Raw genomic sequence first — 17,857 nt, 5'->3', positions numbered from 1 at the left:
TGCACAGAAATGTAGTTTATTTCTTTTTTAAATGTCAAAATAATACCATTAAAATACAGGTCACCTCATCTAACCAGAAGTGATATTAAAGTAAATGCTACAAAATCATAAAACATTTTTTTTGTTTTGTTTTATTTCTCCAGCAGGTGTTTTGTTTACATTATTGACTGCCTAAATATTAAATGATTTAAGATCAGGGCTGCAACTAACAATCATTTCTGTTATTGATTAGTCTGTCCATTATTTCCCCCATTAATCAATTACTTGTTTGGTGTATAAAATGGTGAAAAATGTTCATCAGTGTTTGCTAAAGCCTGAGATCACAGATGTTTGGTTTTCTATACAATAGAGGAAGAAACCCCCCAAATATATCTAATTTAAGAAGCTGCAATCAGAGAATTTAGACTGTTTTTTATTGAAAATTACTCAAACTCATCCATCGGTTATCATATAGTTGATTTGTAATGTAATAATTTATTAACTGATTTGTTGTTTATTCAGTGAAATGCGTTTCTCAAAATGCCCAACATGACACAAGTGTTGTTTTAGATGTTATCTGTCTGTAAAATAACATAAAATAAGATCTGCTAATCACGAATAATCTCTGAAAGCCAAAGGTTTTAGTTTTCTGACATAAAAATAAAACAAAAAAATTGTGCTTGAATGTCTTGTTTTTATCCCACAGACCCCAGTTTACTGTCAGAGGAGAAAAGAAACCAGAAATAGTCACATTAAAGAAAATAAAATTAGAGAATTCAGATTTTTTTTCTTAGAAAATGACTCAAAACCAATAAATAATTATCAAAATAGTTGATGATGAATGCAGATAGTTACAGCTTATCGATTAACAGCTCTACTCTTGAGTTGTTTAATATGTAGTGGTTTAAATGTGATTATATTTTCAGAAAATCTGAAGAACCTAAATTACATATGATGTTAAGTAGTTAAAAATTGGAATATAAATATCCCAAAATTGTTTAGAAATATAGTAGAGTAAATGTGCTTTAACGCCTTACTCAATTTTTATTTAATTTGTTGATTAATCAGATTATTTTGTCTGTAAAATGGTAGAAAATATTTGAAAATAACTTCTGTTCATGACCAATTTAATGGCCAGAGATTTCAATTTACTCACATAAAAGAAAAATTATGAAGAAATCCAGTCAAATGTCCTGTTTTGTCCACAACTCAATATAAAGATATTCAATTTACTTGAATAGTGGAAGAAAGAACCAGAAAATAGTCCCCTCTAAGAAGCTGCAAACAGGCAATTTAGACTTTTCTGGTTTAAAAAATACTCAAAGATTATCAAAATAGTTGTTTATTAGTGGAATAATAATGGAATAGCTGACAATCAATCAATTAACTGATTAGTTTTGGGCTATTAAAGGTCAGAAAATGATGGAAAATGTATTTCAAAAGTTGAAGATGACACGAGTTTTGTTTTAGTTATAACTCAAAGATCGTGTCTGTCTGTAAAAGAACAAAATATGTAACATAACATCTGCTTGTCATTAATATTCTCTGAAAATCAAATATTTTAATTTTCTGCCATTAATAAATTAAGAAATGTGCTTGAATTGCTTGCCCCCCCCCCAAAAAAAAAAAACATGTTCACTGTGATACAGGAGGAAAGAAATCAGAAATATTCACTTTAAAGAAAATAAAATTAGAGAATTTAGACTAAAGTAGTTAAAAACTGGAAGTATAAGCAGCTCAAAATAGTTTTTAAACACAGTAGAGTAAATGTGCATCATTTCTTTCCATCATTTTTTATTTACTTTGTTGATTCATCAGATTGTTGTCTGTACAATGGTTGAAAATAATGTCTGCCGGTGACCAAAGATTTCAGTTTACTCACACTAAAGAAAAATTATTATCAAATGTCTTGTTTTGTCCTCAACTTCATATTAAGATATTAAATTATACATACATAGAGGAAGAAAGAAAATAATCTCCTCTAAGAAGCTGCGAACAGATCATTTAAACTTTTCTGGTTTAAAAAAATACTCAGATTATCAAAATAGTTGTCAATTAATGTATAAGTAATAGAATAGCTGAGAACCAATCAATTAAATTCTTTATTTGGGGCTCTTAAATGTCAGGAAATGGTGAACAAAAAGTTTTTTCCACTATCTTACAGTTTACAGATACAGATGAGAAAAACAGAAACTATTAACATTTAATGAGCTATTATTCCTTCAGAAATGACTCAAATTGGCTCTTAAAGTCGTAAAAGACAAGTTATTGGTTCATCTTTTCTGCTCTGTTTTACATATTATTAATAAACATGTTGGATAATTGCAAGAATAATTGATTATCTGGTGTTTTTATATCATATTTAGTATTTTCCGCGTCAGAGCTGTGCCCATGTTTAAACTAACATCTTCACCTCCGTGCAGCCGACAGAAATCTATAGAACAAGCCGTTTCCTGATGTTGCTGACTCTGAAGTGTGCTGCTGAAGTTTTCCACCAGTGGGTGGTGTGTGGGAGGAGAAGAGTAGTGGGTCTGTGTGTGGGATGAGCCTCTGTGCTTGTACACACGTGGACAAAATTGTTGGTACCCCTCAGTTAAAGAAGGAAAAACCCACAATTCTCACTGAAATCACTTGAAACTCACAAAAGTAACAATAAATAAAAATTTATTGAAAATTAAATAATCAAAATCAGCCATCACTTTTGAATTGTTGATTAACATAATTATTTAAAAAAAACAAACTAATGAAATAGGGCTGGACAAAAATGATGGTACCCATAACTTAATATTTTGTTGCACAACCTTTTGAGGCAATCACTGCAATTAAACGATTTCTGTATTTGTCAATGAGCGTTCTGCAGCTGTCAACAGGTATTTTGGCCCACTCCTCATGAGCAAACAGCTCCAGTTGTCTCAGGTTTGATGGGTGTCTTCTCCAAATGGCATGTTTCAGCTCCTTCCACATATGTTCAATGGGATTCAGATCTGGGCTCATAGAAGGCCACTTTAGAATAGTCCAACGCTTTTCTCTCAGCCATTCTTGGGTGTTTTTGGCTGTGTGTTTTGGATCGTTGTCCTGTTGGAAGACCCATGACCTGCGACTGAGACCAAGCTTTCTGACACTAGGCAGCACATTTCTCTCCAGAATGCCTTGATAGTCTTCAGATTTCATCGTACCTTGCACACTTTCAAGACACCCTGTGCCAGATGCAGCAAAGCAGCCCCAAAACATTACTGAGCCTCCTCCATGTTTCACCGTAGGGACAGTGTTCTTTTCTTCGTATGCTTGGTTTTTGAGTCTATGAACATAGAGTTGATGTGCCTTACCAAAAAGCTCCAGTTTGGTCTCATCTGTCCAAAGGACATTCTCCCAGAAGCTTTGTGGCTTGTCAACATGCATTTTTGCAAATTCCAGTCTGGCTTTTTTATGAGTTTTTTTCAGCAGTGGTGTCCTCCTTGGTCGTCTCCCATGAAGTCCACTTTGGCTCAAACAACGACGAATGGTGCGATCTGACACTGATGTACCTTGGCCTTGGAGTTCACCTTTAATTTCTTTGGAGGTTGCTCTGGGCTCTTTGGATACAATTCCAACGATCCGTCTCTTCAATTTGTCATCAATTTTCCTCTTGCGGCCACGTCCAGGGAGGTTGGCTACTGTCCCGTGGGTCTTGAACTTCTGAATAATATGAGCCACTGTTGTCACAGGAACTTCAAGCTGTTTAGAGATGGTCTTATAGCCTTTACCTTTAAGATGTTTGTCTATCATTTTTTTCGGATGTCCTGGGACAATTCTCTCCTTCGCTTTCTGTTGTCCATGTTCAGTGTGGTACACACCTTTTCACCAAACAGCAGGGTGACTACTTGTCTCCCTTTAAATAGGCAGACTGACTGATTATGAGTTTGGAAACACCTGTGATGTCAATTAAATGACACACCTGAGTTAATCATGTCACTCTGGTCAAATAGTTTTCAATCTTTTATAGAGGTACCATCATTTTTGTCCAGGCCTGTTTCATTAGTTTGTTTTTTTAAATAATTATGTTAATCAACAATTCAAAAGTAATGGCTGTTTTTGATTATTTAATTTTCAATAAATTTTTATTTATTGTTACTTTTGTGAGTTTCAAGTGATTTCAGTGAGAATTGTGGGTTTTTCCTTCTTTAACTGAGGGGTACCAACAATTTTGTCCACGTGTGTATGTATGATGAATAAAAAACTAAAGCTGGAGAGAGTGAAAGAGGTCAGTCATCTCCTAGCAGCTTCTAATGAGAACAGAGTAGAAGTTAAGCTGTCTGAGGGCTCATACTGTTTCCTCTGCTGCCTTTACGTCCCATTCACTGTGAATCTGGTGCCACTGAAATGTCAGAGAAATGGTAATAAGTGGGTGAAATCTAAACGCTGCAGCCAACACATCTGCATTTTCAATAGACACAGTATGAGCAGTCAGACACTGGTGAGATTTTACTGCTGATTACTCTTCTTAACACGCCCTTCCTTCCTTCCTTCCTTTCCTCCTTCCTTCCTTCCTTTTTCTTTCCGTCTGTCCCATCATCTTCACATCTCTCCTGACCTGCCACCATAAATCTTCTCAACATATCCACTCTGAAGTGCTGCTCATGTGTTCTTTTAATGCTTTCTTTTACCTCGTGATGCTAGAAAAAACAAATTCAAACCACATCCCAAAGCTAGAAACCAAAGAGCCGTGTCTTAGCCATTTGGATTTCAATCCTGCAGGTTATTTCTGCACATTTTTCTGGTTTAAAGTCTAAAAAAACGCAGGTTTCTACCTTTGGGAGTAATTCATGCGCACTAACAGTAATATTATCATCTGAGAGCACGGCGATCGATATTCTTTTCCTTTCTGAGCATATTCACTCATCGCACACCATTGACTTATCTGCAGGAAAACCTTTAAAATGAAGGCGCCTTGATTAATGGTGGCTGAGTGGCATTAAAGTTTTTGTTTGCTGTGCTTATCTTTCAGCTGGTGGACCTTCTAACTTCATGTTTTGCCTTGCACACAGCGCTTGCAGGGTGTTTATTTGTCCTTAACCTTGCTTGCACTCAGGTAATAGTGTCCTAAGTTAGTTAGAAATGACCCGTGTGTGACGAATAAGTTCTCATGCAGGTTACAGGGTTCTCGCCATGATTTTTTTCAGCGTAACGGCAGGTCCTCCTGCACGCGCGTGCAATAAATGGGAACGCGCACAATAGACGGGAACGCGCATGCGCAATAGATGGGAACGGGTCAATCGACAGGAAAGTACGGCTGAGGTGGGGAGACATAAATTAACCTAGATAGGCACCCAGTCGATTTAAAACAAACGCACATGGCGTTATCTGTCAAAATAACAGCGCAGCGGCCCTAATCACAGTGTTAACCCTTCCTGTTCGGCCCGGGGTTAACCCCCTTCACTTCCTCAGCAGCCGCAGAGGCAAAGACACAAGAGCCCAGCCGTATCGAAGAACACTGCAGCCTTTATTGTCTATAAACAGTGGCTGAACTGCACAGTACCGCAAACCCAGTACACCTCTCCACCTCTACCGACTGCCGTCTCGGGCTGCATTCAAGGTAGCTTGGACATCTCGCTCTCCCCCTCCCTCCCACACACACACACACACACGCTGCTCTCTCTCCCTCTCTCATGACGGAGCCACACACTCTCATAACAACAGAGTAATCTTTGAAATGCGCTGACGTAGCGGCCCTAATCACAGCGTAATCTTTTAAACTGAGCGTAACGGGCCGTTAGACAGTGTAACGGGCCGTTAGACAGTGTAACGGGCCGTTACGCTGAAATGCGCTGGCGAGAACCCTGGGTTAGAGTCAAAGGCTTAGTTTTAACTATTTGTCTGGAGGTTGTTCTGCTTGTAAGATGTCAGATTTCTGCAGGACACAATTCAAACTTTTCTAGGGGTTAGTGGTTCTTGCAGGGTTTTTGCATGGAAGTGAATTATATTTTCAGTCCCTCCAGGATTTCGCGGGAGTTTTTCCAGATTGTCGTGGCCTAAAATGCCTGAATTCGTGTCAGCTTTTCTAAAAAATTGCGATGTTTTAATAGAATTTGTTACGATAAAATCATCGGAGACAGTGACAATTGCTAAAAAAAAAAGTTGTTTTTTTTCAGCTTGTAGAACATGTTTCAACATTTTAATTGACAATATTTATTCCTATACTAATTCTTTAACGCTGCAACCCATTTCCAAAAGCTGGTACACCACAGTGGGAAATCAGCAGCAGCAGACAGTGGTTTAACATGAAGTGGTTGGTAGATTTAAGGCACAAAATGATAACTTACTGTTGAATTTATCATATTTGGACACATCTGTCAGTGGATTAAAAAGTTAATTTCACATCCCTGCATACATGTTCACACACACTCACGGCTTGTCGCGTCAATGAATTAGTCTAACTTACCTTCATTCTTTCAGAGCTCCAAATGATCTGGATGTACCAGCTTCCATCACAGGGATCTGTCTGGTCTGTGGTCCGCTCATTTCAGCTGTTCCAATATGTTTGGCGGTAGAAAAGTGTTTGTCACTCAGTGATTTTCGTTTTTATTGCACGGGCACGAAAAAGTTTACCTCTGCTTTCATGAAGAACATAAGGGATTGTTTTTTACGTCTTTAGCAGTAATTTTTGTTGGTAAATGACAGATGTTAGAATGGAACATGTCTGCGTCTTCAAACCATAAACAGGAAGTGATTTCAGTGACGTACGTGCTTTTTGTTTGTTCTGGGGACTGCTGTGATTGGTGGAACTCACGGGAGATGGGACAAAATTGCGGAAAAGTTGCAGTGATTGGACAAAATTGCAAGGTCGTGCATAATTCACGGAGATTGGTTGAGTTTGCGTTAATCGTTGCCATCGTGAATTCCTGGACGGACTGAATTTCCAAGTTGAGTTTTCGGAGGGGACATTTTGAGGCCCTTAAGGTGATTATAATCAGTTGAAATAATTGTTTTTTGCTTGGCATATTGGTAAAGTAGCTGCTGTTTCGTTCCAGTGAGAGTTACTAAAGTAGAGTTCACTGTTCCTCCTCCTGTTTCTGTGTTTCTACTCACTTTGTTTTCATGATGCAGTTGTTTGTCAGACCAGGAATATTTTCTACAACCAGCTGTTCGGTGCCAACATTTTCCACTGCTTCGTTCTTGACACTGTTTTTCTGATTCACAAAATCTGGTCTCTGTCTTTTGTTGTCCAGAATACACTGAAAGGTAGAGACCAGTCACTGGTTTACCTACAGTACGGTGGCCCGGAGGGGACAGTCGCACATAAATAATTCACTACCGGGGGAGAAAATTTACAGGTTGACATTTAATGAAGGACACGCCTGATTACCGGGGGCGTTTTTACGCCTCGTTTTTAATTTGAAGGGCATTTTATTAGTGAGATGAGGGCAAATTCACCAACACCTCCATAAATTCCTGAAGGTCAGACTGAATGATGCTGAATTTGATCAGATCCGTGGCAGATTTGATATTTGTAATTGGTTGTGCTTTGATTTGAAGAGACAAAATCAATTGACAGATGTGTAGTCGTACCATAGAGGGCTGTAGATATGCAGGTTTTCTGTGAAAGCGAGGACTTGTTTTTGGTCGAATCTGCTCCATCACCTGTTGGGACGTTTGGATGAAAAGCTGCAGATTTTCAGCTCTTGATGGCTTCACTGCACATCTGTGGTTCAGCTGGCAGCAGGCCTCTAGATGTGTTTGCTGAGGGATTCCCTTTCCTCATCTGCACTCCAGCAAGCCGTGTGCCTGTGCATAAATACACGGTGATGTGTGTTATGTAATGAATGCTGTAAGAGATGCCCTCTGAAGCCGGTCCGTTACCCACCGGAAGAGTCGACGCTGATTATGTTGCAGAAAAGGATCAAAACAAAGTGTCAGAACTTGTTAGATGATGTTTAAAATATACAAACTAAAGTGTTAATATTTCACCAGTTTCTGTCTTGCTGTCTGTTTTCCTTAACTGTTCTTGTCCTTCTTTTTTTCTTCTTCTACTTCCCAAGGAGGAACTCAACAGATAAGAAAACTGACCAATCACCAGAAAGTTAAAGTGTTTACGGCCTGGTCATTATCTGCTCTGATCGCCTGTCAGTGCTTCAGCTTTCTGCAACGCTACAGACGCTGTTGGCCAAAGCAGAATTCTTAGTTATTAGTTTGTTTCTCTTCATGGAGGGTCGTGGCTTTTTTAGCACTAAAAAACGTATCTTCTGTACAAAGAATGGCTGACCAGACTTTCCTCTCCTGTATCCAGTCTTCATTTAGGGCTCTGTAGCAGTGAGATACCGGCCACATGAAGCCCAGTAAGGCAGAGCAGGTCGCCATGAACTTACTGCCAATAATAGTAAGAAATAAGAATCAAAGTGTTTGTTGAAGGGATTTATCACAGTCAGTAGTGAGGATCCTGATCCGATTAGTTCAGGTCAGATGGTTCTAATGGAGAAGTAATATGAACCTGATGAGACCGGATTTGACAGTAGCATTAGCATCTGAGAGTTTGAAAAGCAACCATTCTTGATTTTTATTCCTTAGATATATATGTATGATGTGTATTCCTTAGGTATATATACTTATGTTTATCAGCAGGCTTTACAGCTGAGCTATCCTCCTGTCGGAGCTCACTGGCCCTGGTTTCAGGGAGTCGCTCTCTAAATTACTGCAGTTTGACATTTCAGAGCTTTTAAATTGCATCACATACAGTAAGACCCTGTTGGTTTTTATCTGAGAGGTAAATTTGTGCTGCACAACCAAAAGCAGAACCATTAATAACTGGATTATCTCATCTCAAAGCATCCCATTTTTAGATCCGTTTCTGCTCGACCATCTCTGATTTAACTAGAAATCTTCTCAAATATGGATATTTATAACGATATTTATAAAAATTTTAATTGAATCAAATGTTTTCTAAGAAAGTTTTTAATAAAATTGGCTGACTTTTAGCATTTTTGGTGGGGCAAGGGGAGGATTATATGTAGAGAACTATTTTGAAACTTGAGAACTCTGTTCTACTTTGGTAAGCTAGCAGTGTGGCTGTGTCCGAAATCGCATACTAACGTACTACATACTACATTCTCAATGAGTATGTACTGTATACTACGTACTATAGGTATGATTAGAATGCCGACCGTTCACACTGTAGTATACTACTCCGTTTCCCATAATGCATTTCAAACCTCCGACGACAAAAACTGGAAGTACGGCTATCAAATATCTCGGCTGAATGCCGGCTTCAGGTCGATTTTACGCTAACAAACAGTCGTATAATTAATGTGGCAATTTCAAGCCGGTACTCCTCATGCAGTTATTAGCCAGATTATGTGAACGTTTCAATTGTAGCTGCAGGCTACTGGAGGTAGCTGCTACTTGTTCTGTATGCAAAGCGAGCTGCTGCAACTAGCTGCTAGCATTCAGTAGCACGTTGTGAGGCGTCTGACAAATTTAAAATGTTGGTCAGAAAACGCCTATTTCTCAAATCTGTGGGGTGATTAGGATGACTACTTAACCACATAAAATAAAATAAAAATCGCCGCGGTCCGGCCACAGATCCCGCGGAGGCTTGCATTTCGGTGGATAGCTCGCAAAGCATTATGGGGCGGTTGAGTATGACTAGTGTGGTCACCGCACATATTTAAAAATTTTCCGGATATAGTATACATCCGGGTATTTCTCGCGTACTCAATCTTTTCATACTATCCAATGTGAACGCACTACATACTTATTTTGACGTCACACTTGGTATGAGTAGTACGTTAGTATGCCATTTCGGACACAGCCTATGTCTTTTTTTGTGGTAGAACTGACCTGCTCAGTCACTTATGAAACCTTTTTCATGAAGTATTTCATAGTGAAAAGTATTCTATTTTCTGTATGATTGGGATACAGCTGCATATGGTTAGAGAAAATAGCACTAGTTGACCTCTGTGTTATCAGTTATTATATGAGCTGAAAGATGAGATAACTGCTTAATTTTTTAGTATTTAATCTCAAACGTATACTGGGATTATTTAACGTATACTGGGATTATTTGACCTGCTTTTCAGATTCTGAATTCATGACATGAGAAATAATAGTGAAAATGTCAAGCTTGTAACGTTTCATAGATCCTGAGATATGGTCATCCAAACCAAGCTTCAAAGTCTCAAATAACTGAGTGAAAAGCAAAAGTTCTGAAAGCAGGTCGACAGGCAACTTTCAAAAGAATTTTTTCATGTTTTAAAATGTTTGATACACTACCATTCAACAATTTGGAGTCACTTAGAAATGTCCTTATTTTTGAAAGAAAAACATTTTGTTTTCAATGAAGATAACATGAAATGAGTCAGAAATACAGATAAAGGTTAATTTATGTATACACTGTGAGTAGATTTGTTTTGCAGGAAAAAACTGATCATTTGACATTCCATAACAAAACACACACTGAATCTGACAGGGTGACAATACACCATTACACCAGCAAGGACAAATAAAAGATTAGATAAAAAATATGATCAAGATAAATAATAATAAAACACAATAAAAAACCTTAGGAAAATAAAAGTAATTTCTGGAATGACAACCAGGATAAGAACATAAAGTTTTTAAGTCACTATAATAAATAGACCTGAGATTAGGATAAATAAATGGAATAAAGTGCAATGTCACTGCTTCTTATAGAGCTCAGTGATGGCGACAGGAATAAAGCTGTTTTTCTAACACTTTGTTCTGCATCTTGGAACTAAAAACCCCTTCCAGAGGGAAGCAGCTGAAACACACTTCATTATGAAGAAGTGATAAAACCATCCTCTGTTCCTGTTTAGTGTGCAGGGAGACTGGACATAGTTAATGTGGTAAATGACTATTCTAACTGTAAACAGCTGATTTTTAATGGAATGTCTCCATAGGGGTACAGAGGAACATGTCCAGCAACCATCACTCCTGTGTTCTAATGCTGCATTGTGTTAGCTAATGCTGTTGAAAGGCTCATTGATGATTAGAAAACCCTTGTGCAGTTATGTTAGCACATGGATAAAAGAGTGAGTTTTCATGAAATTGTCTGGGTGACCCCAAACCTTTGAACGGTAGTGTACATCAGTCTAAAATTTAACATTTAATATTTTAAATATCTATAGTTTCTGGCTGCAACGTTTCCAGTGAATCAGAGGTGGTGGAGCAGAAGGCTGCAGATGATCTGAGATGCAGTGACCTGAAATAAGTTCATCATGTAGTCGGCCGTGACTCCGACACGATAAACTCCAACATGCATCAGAGCATCACAGACTCCGTCCTCCAACAGTCAGAAACACTGCATTGTCCGTTACTAAGCAACAGCAGAAATGTGGAGCGGCATCGCAGCCAGGGGCCAAACTTTGTCCTCTCACTGCTGGCTTTCAGACCGAGCAGCCTCAGCCATATTACAATGACATTATTATTATTATTATCTCAGGACTGTTAACATGGAAGTGTTGCTGTCAGTGTGTGGAGGAGCGTAGGCAGCGACGCTACACCTTGTTAGCGTCACCACGGCGTGCGTTAAACCAAGTGTTAATGTGATAACATGTGAGCGCAGCATGTCCTGTTGTTTATTTATGTGTTGCCAGAAGGGCTTTCCTACTGAACTCAGATCTGCAGAAAACACCTGTATGAGCGGCTGTGTGACGACGTGTGTGTGTTTGTGTGTCTGGATGTGTGGACCAGTGATCCAGCTCTTTGTCTGGGTGGCCTCTTTGTTTTGATTTCTTCTCTTCTTCTCTCCGTTCCAATGCTTCCCCCCTCTCCTATGCAGCAAGGACAAGTTTGGAAGGTTTGCAAAATTTATCACCTTCCACTGATGAAACCCGTCCCCCCTTCACCCTTCCTCCTCCTCCTCCCTCCTCCTCTTCCTCTTCCTCCTCCTGGCTACCTGTACTGATCTGTTGGTCCTCTCCGTTGTGCCTCACTCCTCCTTCATGTCTGAATCTGTAATGCTGAGAGTAAGGCTGGGCTCCATCCACTGTCAGTTTTACACAGTGCAAACTCAGTGTGTTCTTCATTTGCTTCTGATCCGGCATCCACACCAACATTACTTTTTCTCCTTTATGTTCCTCTTAGAGCACATGCATTACCTGCCAGTGTACTGGACTGCAAAGCAAAAGCCAGAACTAGATTTGACGCTTTTTTTTTTTTTTTTAGTTCTTGATGTGAACATGACGTGTAAAGATGCCAGTAACTGACAAAACTATACAAACATTTGTTAAAAAGTCTCTTTAGAACTTGTAAAGATTTCAACGAGCCACCAAACTGTTGTGCATTGATAGTTTTACAGGTTAAATGAAGTTTATTCTACTGTTTATTAATAGATGTTATCCCTTAACTGCTCCTGTTAGATCCATAAATTAGCTGTTCAGTCAGTTTTTTATTCAAAAATATCCTTTTATAGGCAAACATTTCATCCTAAAAAAATTGACAAATTGTTTAAGAACTGGTTATTTAAGTATTTTTAGCAGAGAAAAAGCACAAAAACGTCGACGACTGCAGAATGAGTGAAGATTTTTCATAAAGCCCCTTTTAAGTGATTATTATTAAGTAATTCTGCTGTTTCCATGAACCTTTTCTGTCAGGATTCTTCACAATGTGCAGAAATGATTCCTTATGTTGCTTTCAAGTACCTGTGGGAATCTCTATTATCTAAGTTTCCAGAGTCATGTGTTGTACAGCACCACAAATGTGTAGTTAGAAATTCAAACCAGAAGCAAAAATGGTTACAATAATGTGATTTTGGTAATTTCTCAGAGAGCTGGAACTTCCTACAGTCACTTGAATGCACCAACAAGGATTATGTTGATGGTTAATTAGTTGCAGGTTAAATGAAGTTTATTAATCGATATTGTCACTAAACTGCTCCTGTTAGATCCATAAATTGGCTGTTCAGTCAGTTTTTCTATCCCAAAAAGGGCTTTTTTTTTTTAGGCAAACCTATCATCCTAAAAGGCTGTTAGATTGTTTTTGAATTGGTTATTTGAGTATTTTTAGCAGAGGAGAAGCACATAAGTGTTGACGACTGCAGAATGAGTGAAGATTTTTCATAAAGTGAGTATAAAAGCGTTTTTGTGCAAGTAATTTTACAGTTTCCATGAAGCTTCTCTGCCGTTATACTTGAAAACGTGCAGGAAAGTACGATGCAGAAACACAGCTAGATATGAAAACAATTCCTTTATGTTGCCTTCAGGTACCTGTGGGAATCTCTATTATCTAACTTGTAAGAGTCATGTGTTGTATAGCTCCACAAATGTATAGCTAGGAAATCAACCAGAAACAAAAGTAAATAGAATAATGTGATTTTTTTTTTTTGGTAGTTTCTCAGAGAGCTGGAACTTCCTACAGTCACTTGAACACACCAACAAGTTGAACTGCTACTAAAGATTTTGTTGACGGTTAACTGAAGTAGGATTATAAGTAAGGATTATGTTCCTGGTTAATTAGTTAACTGAAGTTTATTCTGCTGTTTGTTAGTAGATGTCACTTAACTGCTCCTGTTAGATCCATAAATTAGCTGTTCAGTTTTCTGTCACAAAAAGTTCTTTTGTGGACAAACCTTTAATCTTATAAAGTTGTAAAATTGTACTCAAATTGATGTCCAAATATTTTTAGCAGAGAAGAAGCACAAAAATGCAGAATAACGAGTGAAGATTTTTCATAGAGGCCCCTTAAGTCAGCATGAAAGCGTTTTTGTTCACGTAACTTTGCAGTTTCCATGAACCTTTTCTCCTGTAGTACTTCAAAATGTGCATAAAACTAGGATACAGAAACACGGCTAGATATGGAAATGATTCCTTATGTTGCCTTCAAGTACCTGAGGGAATCTCTGATATCTAACTTTTAAGAGTCAGATGATGTACAGCACCACAAATACCACCATTTGGGCTGCGACTAAGGATTATGTTCCTGGTAAATTAGTCTTTCTTGAGGAGTTGATCAGCTGTTTGGTCTTTAAAATGTCAGAAAATGGTGAAAATATCCACAAAGCATTACTCAAACCTATTAGGATTACGTTGATGGTTAAATTAAGTTTATTCTACTATTTATTTATAGATGTTTACTGCTCCTGTTAGATGCATAAATTAGCTGTTCAGTCATTTTTTTCTCTCCAAAAAAGTTATTTTTCAGGCAAACCTGTAATCCTAAAAAGTTGTTAAATTGTTTTCAAATTGATTTCCGAGTATTTTTAGCAGAGAACAAGAGCAGAAACGTTGACGACTGCAGAATAACGAGTGAAGGTTTATCCGGGTTGCCAGCAGGCAGCCCAGGCAGCCTGCCAGCTCTTTGCAGGTTTTAGTGGTTCTCTAGTGGTTCTGTTTCTAATCACGAGACTGTTGGATTCTTTGGAGCTCTCTTTCTTTTCTTTTCGCGGCAGTTAATCCCCCTCCTGGTGAAAACGAGAGCGCTCACACTGAGAGGAATGACAGACGTAAACGGATCATCTCAGGGAGGAGGTGCTTTACAGGCAGCCGTGAAAAGGCTCCAAGCAGCGCTCAAATACTGCATCCAGTAATTAGCAGCCGTAATTAGTTTTCAGATGTGCGTTTTTTTTTTCGTCGCAGGGTCCCCCGCCATATGTTGGTCAGCGTGGGGACCCTCTCATAAGCTCAGCTGTTAATTGCTACCTGGAGTGGAGACGATGGTGGAGGCGAGACCGAGGTCTGTTCTGGTATCCAGGCAACAGCTCCCCGACCACGACTGATCCTCAGCTTATTCCCATAACCCCGTCCCTCCATTCACTGCGCCCCTCCTTCCATCCATCCCTCCATCTGCCCCCCCACCCCACCCAAACCCAGCCAGCCAGCTTACTGCACTAGCCACCACCAGCACTAATGGACATGCCATTAAATTACAGAAAATATGAATTAATGTCTCTTCTGTGATGCTGAGCAGCTAGATATACAGCTAGGCTCGATATTTCTGGAGGTATAACTCATAATGCTTGGTGACGTAATGGTGTTGCTAGAGCTACAAAATTCACTAAGGTCTCCAGGAGATGCTAAACAAGTTTTACAAATTATTCTGAAGGTTTGACATGTTTTAGCCCATTAATTAAAACATATTTATATCTACAGTGTAGGTGAAATAAATGACATTAATTCTTTATCAAATTCTGACAACTTTAATGCACTTCTGTCAACAGGAAGTAGTCATGTTTCCATAAAACTGTGAAGAGAATTCGATTCAAACTTTTAAAATCAAAACAAAGTTGCTACTGTTTCCATTAGTCGTTGTCATCAGAAGGTGGCGCTAGAGGCTACATTACTGAGCTCCACTGTTGTAAATGTCAGAAACAAAACTAGCTTTTTGCCATAAAACCTCCAAGTAGAAGAAACTAACTGTACAAGATAAATGGTCACAAGTCTTCAGGAGTCATTCAGGAAGTTGTAATTATTCTTACTCGTGATATTGTTCATGTTTCATGCTGTCAGAGACAATTATTCAGAAAAGGTGTTTCTGACTCCAGTGAAGCTCATTAACGTTACTTATAAAGCTCCTTTAAGTGAGCATGAAATAGTTTTTTTGTGCACATAATTTTCATTAGTCTTTTCTACTGTGATACTTCATAATGTTCATAAAACTATGATGAGGAAATCAGCTAGATATGAAAATGATTCCTTTATGTTGCCTTCAAGTACCTGCGGGAATCTCTAACATCTAACTTTTAAGAGTCTGGTGTTGTACAGCGCAACTAATGTAAAGTTAGAAATTCAAACCGGATCGATAGGTACACCCCCTGTCAAAGGTTTTAGGACACTTTCTCATTCAAATAAAGTAGAAACTGTCCTACAACTTTTGACAGGGGGTGTATCTACCAAATTTGGTACACATATGCAGCACATCAGGCTGAACAAAAAAGTCAGTGACAGCCACATTCCAAACCCAACAGGAAGTGAGCTATTTGGCTTTGAATGTCAGATTTTGCCCATTTTTCATTTTTTTTCTAGAGCGAACTCCTCCTAGGGGGAAACTCCAATTCACCTCAAATTCTGCCAGTACATACAGGAGGCCTTAATGATCCAAAGTTATTAAAATCTTTTTCTAAAGTCAAAGGGCGTGTCTGTGACGGCCTCTGGAGTTTTGATCCTTCACCATGAAATTTCAAATGCTGTGTAAATGTCCTGAACATGCTCCAATCTGCCTGAAACTTTACATGTATGATCAGAGTTCTGCCCTGATCACATCCATATGATGAAATACACCCCCTGTCAAAAGTTGTAGGACAGGTTCTGCTTTATTTGAATGGGACAGTGTCCTAAAACTTTTGACAGGGGGTGTAGATCCATAGATAGAGCTATAGCTCATTAGCTCTATAGATGGATGGATGGATGGATACAGCGCCCTCCATAATTATTGGCACCCCTGGTTAAGGTGGGTCTTTAGCTTCTAATAAATTCAGTTTTTTTCTAAATAATATAGGACCACAATGAAAAGAAGAGAAAAATCCAACCTTTAATTAAAGTGCATTTATTCAGTGGGGGAAAAAAATCACACATTAAGAAATAATTCTTTTACATCAAATCATGTGTGGCACAATTATTAGCACCACTGATTTTAATACTTTGTGCAACCCCCTTTTACCAACAAAAGGGCACTTAATGTTCTCCTGTAATACATTTTTCTACAAATTTCAGTGTGAGAGTTTGTTTCTGAAATGATGATTGAATTCAGTTTAAGGCTTTTAACGTATCTTAACCAGGGGTGCCGATAATTATGAAGGGCGCTGTAGATAGACTATTGATAGATAGAATATAGATAAACTATAGACAGATCCAACACGTGTAACTGCTACTGAGGATTATGTTCCTGGTTAATTAGTCTGAATTTCTTGATGAGTTGATCAGCCGTTTGGTCTTTAAAATAGTGAAAAATATCCAAAAGGACGCCTTTATTTGTCCACAACCTAAAGAAAAAATTACTCAACCTAATCGGTTATCAAAATACTCAGTTATTAATCTAGTAGTTGACAGCTAGTTGATAATTTATTGAAGCCTTACCCAGATGAAAGTCAATACATCAATTAATTTTATTTCAAAACACTAACGAATATACTAACAAAATGTGCAAGTCATCAAGAAACTCGTTTTAAAGTAGTTTGTCGACTGAACACAGCAGCTAAAAGTCAGAGTTTGGGCTAAAACATGACACAACCCTCCAGTCAGCATCCAGATGTTCTGCAGTAACCAGACAGTGTTTCTTCCACAGTTCCCCGGCGTCAGTCAAAGGGTAACTACTCTGTAGGTAGTCTGTGTAGGATGAGGCTCAGAGGAGCGCTGTGTTGGCACATCTGCCAGGCTTGTGCTTTTGCAGTTGCATGGATTCCACAGTCACATCTTGGTTCCTTGTTATTCAGTCAGCTGAAGGTAAAACTCCTCTCACACCCCTGAGCAGATGTTGTTGAGCGAACACGCTGTCGACGGCGTGAGTCTGCTGAGGTGTGAGAGGAGTGGGTACGAGGAAACAAGCTGCGACTCCAGGTCCAGTGTGTCATCGATGGGTAGTGAAACCATGTTGGTGTTGTGTGTTTCTGTGTCCAATCCCTCCATAGTGTCCAAGTGTTTCTGTAGTAGTGAGTGTGTTCCAGACGTAGACCTGTAAGAGCTGAGCATGTCGGTGTTCCTCAGCTGACACACAAACCAAACCGGGTTCCGACACAAGTCGTTTAGTCCATCTTCTTTTGTCGTGTCAGGATCATTTTTACAGCCAGTTATTTTATACCTGCACCAGTTTGCATCCATTTTGCAAAGTGGCAGCAGCTGTTTCCTGACGAGGAACCCTCTGAACTCCAAGAAGTTTTGAAGAAGTCACATTTTTACTCACTGTGGGCTCATTTTTATTGCAATATTAAGTCCTGACCCTCTTTAGAAACGACACA

At 38.8% G+C, this 17,857-nt stretch overlaps 1 protein-coding gene across 5 annotated transcripts in view; it reads left to right on the top strand.

Moving 5' to 3' along the window:
- The window catches only part of nckap1 (NCK-associated protein 1), a 76,815-nt gene that overhangs the window by 1,104 nt on the left and 57,854 nt on the right, over positions 1–17,857 (top strand). For 2 of the 5 annotated variants that reach the window (XM_022217409.2, XM_022217408.2), the window contains exon 2: positions 11,750–11,767. The exons of 2 other annotated variants lie outside the window; for them this stretch is intronic. In XM_022217409.2, coding sequence (XP_022073101.1) covers positions 11,750–11,767 — 18 coding nt within the window. Of the gene's footprint in view, positions 1–8,266; positions 8,333–11,749; positions 11,768–17,857 lie in introns of those variants that run through there. One more of the 5 variants, XM_051959694.1, reaches the window with a different exon arrangement.

The sequence above is a fragment of the Acanthochromis polyacanthus genome, chromosome 15, assembly GCF_021347895.1.
Source record: "Acanthochromis polyacanthus isolate Apoly-LR-REF ecotype Palm Island chromosome 15, KAUST_Apoly_ChrSc, whole genome shotgun sequence".
NCBI lineage: Eukaryota > Metazoa > Chordata > Actinopteri > Pomacentridae > Acanthochromis > Acanthochromis polyacanthus.
Note: the sequence above shows the minus strand (reverse complement) of the source record. Positions and strands in the feature narration are given on the sequence as shown.